A 4,237-nucleotide genomic window follows, 5' to 3' on the forward strand; every position below is an offset into this window, starting at 1 on the left:
CATCAGGTAACTTTTCCGAAACTTAGTTCCTTCATCTGTAAAATGAAAATAATTGCTACAGGATTGCTTTGAGAATTAGAAAGGTAATATGAGGAAAACATTAGGCCAGAGTATAGGCTCACCAAATGTGAGCTATATACAACCAATCACAGAACCTTCAGCCCTGGCTGTTGGGGGCCCAAGCTGAGCTGAGCACCTGAGCAGGCACGCTGGGAGTTCTGACTGGGCTCCAAACTGGAACTAACTGCTCACGCACAGATAAGGGTCCGTCCGGCTTTGTTCTGCATTCCCGTCGTAACTTAAAGGGAAACATTAACAATGCCCGGAGCCCTTGATGTCCTGCAAATGAAGGAGGAGGATGTCCTCAAATTCCTTGCAGCAGGAACCCACTTAGGTGGCACCAACCTTGGCTCCCAAATGGGTCAGTACATCTACAAAAGGAAAAGTGATGGCATCTACATCATAAATCTGAAGAGGACCTGGGAGAAGCTTCTGTTGGCAGCTCATGCCACTGTTGCCATTGAAAACCCAGCTGATGTCAGTGTCGTATCCTCCAGGAATACTGGCCAGCGAGCTGGGCTGAAGTTTGCTGCTGCCACTGGAGCCACTCCTACTGCTGGCCGCTTCACTCCTGGAACCTTCACTGACCAGATCCAGGAAGCCTTCTGGTGGTTACTGATCCCAGGGCTGACCACCAGCCTCTCCCAGAGGCCTCTCAGGTTAACCTGCCTACCATTGCTCTGTGTAACACAGACTCTCCTCTGTGGTATGTGGACATTGCCATCCCGTGCAACAACAAGGGAGCTCACTCAGTGGGTCTGATGTGGTGGATGCTTGCCCGGGAGGTTCTGCGCATGCGTGGCACCATCTCCCGTGAACACCCATGGGAGGTCATGCCTGATCTCTGCTTCTACAGAGATCCTGAAGAGATTGAAAAGGAAGAGCAGGCGGCAGCTGAGAAGGCTGTGACCACGGAGGAATTTCAGGGTGAATGGACCGCTCCAGCTCCTGAGTTCACTGCTGCTCAGCCTGAGGTGGCGGACTGGTCCAAAGGTGTGCAGGTGCAACGGATGTTCACTAAACTCATTCTGGTAATAATTTCATAATGTATGTAAATCAAATCATTATGCTGTACACCTTAAACTTATACAGTGCTGTACGTCAATGAAACTGGAAGAGGGGCTTCCCTGGTGGCACAGTGGTTAAGAATCTGCCTGCCAATGCAGGGGACACGGGTTCGAGCCCTGGTCCAGGAAGGTCTCACATGCCGTGGAGCAACTAAGCCCATGTGCCACAACTAGTGAGTCTGCGCTCTAGAGCCCGCGAGCCACAACTACTGAATCCGCACGCCACAACTACTGAAGCCCGCGTGCCTAGAGCCTGTGCTCCACAAGAGAAGCCAGCACAATGAGAAGCCCGTGCACTGCAACGAAGAGTAGCCCCTGCTCTCAACTAGAGAAAGCCCATGCATGGCAACGAAGAATCAATGCTGCCCAAAAAAAAAAAAATTACCCCAAAATTCAGGAGCTTAAAATAATAAATATTTATTATCTCACAGTTTCTGTAGGTCAGGAATTTGTACATAGCTTAGCTAGGTGCCTCTGGTTCAAGGTCTTTTATGAGGTCACAGTCAAACTGTCAGCTAGGATTGCAACCTCATCTGAAGGCTCAACTGAGGGAGGATCTACTTCTGAGCTCACTCATGTTGTTGTTGGCAAGATTCAGTTTCTCACAAGCTATTGGTCAGATGGCTCAAGTCATCACTGGATGTCTACCTCAGTTCCATCCTGGGCCTCTCCCACAGGGCAACTCACAACATGGCAGCTGGCTTCCCTCAGAGTGAGTAAACAGAGAGATAGAGAGAGGACACTCCCAAGACAGAAGTTACCATCTTTTTATAACCCAGTCTAGGAAGTGACATCCCTTTACAACCCTGGCATGTTCTATTTGTTAGAAGAGAGGCAATAATTTCAGTTCCTACTGAGGGGGAGAGGATTACACAGGACATGAATACCAAGAGTTGGGGATCTTTGGGGGTCATCTTAGAAGCTGTCTAGCACAGTCTTTAACATCATCCAAATGCAGGAAACTCCACATCAGCTCTCCCAATAGATCATTAGTCTGGCTTGTTGCCTTCAGGTACTAGAGTATCCTGCACCACTGAATTCAGAAGAAATCCTTGTACTGAAAATCAGACACCAAATCTAATAATACAAGCTACATTAAGATTTTACTTGCACTTCTATGATCTTCATTAGTTTCATTCGTGCCCTTACTTCTAGTTTTTGCCAGACATGCCTTTAAAAAGTTCTATAAAACTAGACTGTTCCTTCCTTAACTTGTCATCTTTTCTGTTTCATCCTTCAAAAGACACCTCTTGACTCAGCTTCGGGGAAACTTCCCTAATGAATCTTGCCTGGCATAAGGGGATTTTTTTGCCGGAGACCCAACTTAGTTCCTCTAAGGTATGAATATAGGCAGATAGCAGCAGGTTATGTGTGGAATTTGGAATAGACAAGGCTGATGACACTTTTTCCCTGCCTCACATAGAAGCAGGGGCACCCACAAGTCTCTAAGTTTTTATTACATGCAATTAATACTTGTGGAAACAAGGTTACACTCACTGGCAAAAAGAACAAAGTGATGTGGGTTCTCCCCTAAGATAAGCGCTCACTTCAGTGTTTCTAGCTTATTGCTTCCGATATTTCCAATTTGGACTCTGGGCCTACATGCATCTCCTTAACTCTTCCTTCCTGTCTTAGCTAGCCTAACAATTATTGACCTCTGAGCTGCTTAGCTGTCTGACACTGCTGCCTTTGGTTAACTAAGCTTGCCTATCAGCAAAGTCAACCTGATATTCCTTAGTTTGTTGCTCCAAGCTGAAACTTTTTGCTGATTCCACTTTACCTAACCAAACTACAAGTTCTGGTCCCTCCTAGCCATCCTCTATCTTGCTGCCACTTATTCCATATTGTAAAACTTATCCTCTTTCACCTTGAGCAAATTATCTGCCTCTATCAGGAAACTGATGCCTTTAGGCAGACACTCCTTGTTAAAACCTCACCCAAGCCTGTTCTGTCTAGGCTTTATATCAAACTTGAAAATACTATTTCCAATTCCCTGTATCTACCATCAAATTTACCTGTTTCCTGGCCAGTGCCCTCAGCACGCTCTACCTGATAAACTAACTCACGCTGAGTTGTTGATCACTGGGAATACCTTGATGAATAACCCTATACAGAAGGATTCCCACTTTAGTTACTGAAAAAAATGCCAGAGCACAAAGTTAATAGCGGTAGAATTTCTGGCACTCCGACAGAAGAGTGGAATTATTATCATTATATAATGAAATACTAGTGGTACCCTTCAAGTTATACTACAGGTGCCCTCCTGCTCCACTTTTGCAAACATCCTCATAGAATGTTTATAAGCTAGAAAGAAATTCTGTAAAAAGGCATCTCATCACCAATGTGATGATGAAGCTGCTTTTAAGCTACATACCTCTAAATATTTGGACGTATCCTTAGAAAACCAAGAGTTTCTCTGAAAGTCTTAATTTTCTTTGAAAAAAATAAATGGACAATAGTATACTGCATGGAAATGTGTACAACTTTACCAATTTTCCAGACTGACATCTTCTGACTGGTTCCCCTTTTAGACCTTTGAAAGTATAATTACTGCCAGCTATCTAATTCCTATGGAACATAAAATTACCCAAAAGAATCATAAGTGTTCCATCATCTCCACTGTAGAGAAAAATCAAGTACCATTTTTATTTGGCATTGCCTCCAAGGTGCAGTGTATTCCAAATTATGAAAAATCTCTTGATACATGACTCCGTGGAAGTCAACTCATTTGCAGGTTAGGAACTGCTTATGTTACGTATGTGGCATTTTCCCCATTTTTTAAACACTATGCTAGAGAAGATCTTGTGGTTCTTGGCTAATCAAAAGAAATCAAAATCTTTTCCATGGTGATATTTTCATCTCACCAACACAGAGTGAGAGACATAGACCACCGACCCCCAGGCTGGGTATAAGGACGCTTGGTGCATTACAAAAATACCCTGGGTAGGTCAAGGCATATTGAACTGTCTCAACCTCTCTTGCTTCCCACATGTACACACTTTCCCAGAGGACCCCTAAATAAATAAAATCTACCTGAAAACTTTAAACAAAAGGCATTATTAATATCACTCCCTTTGTAAGAAAAGGGAAGAAACAAAACCAAAGCCCAG

At 44.2% G+C, this 4,237-nt stretch overlaps 1 protein-coding gene across 1 annotated transcript; it reads left to right on the forward strand.

Moving 5' to 3' along the window:
* Positions 1 to 261: 261 nt before the first annotated feature.
* Positions 262 to 1,106, forward strand: LOC101269930 (40S ribosomal protein SA). Its single transcript, XM_012538667.2, is given in 2 exon segments — positions 262 to 664; positions 667 to 1,106. Coding segments are annotated over 2 exon segments (786 nt in total). The 5' UTR covers positions 262 to 318.
* The last annotated feature ends 3,131 nt before the right edge of the window (positions 1,107 to 4,237 follow it).

This window comes from Orcinus orca, chromosome X (genome assembly GCF_937001465.1).
Source record: "Orcinus orca chromosome X, mOrcOrc1.1, whole genome shotgun sequence".
In the NCBI taxonomy this organism is placed as follows: Eukaryota; Metazoa; Chordata; class Mammalia; order Artiodactyla; family Delphinidae; genus Orcinus; species Orcinus orca.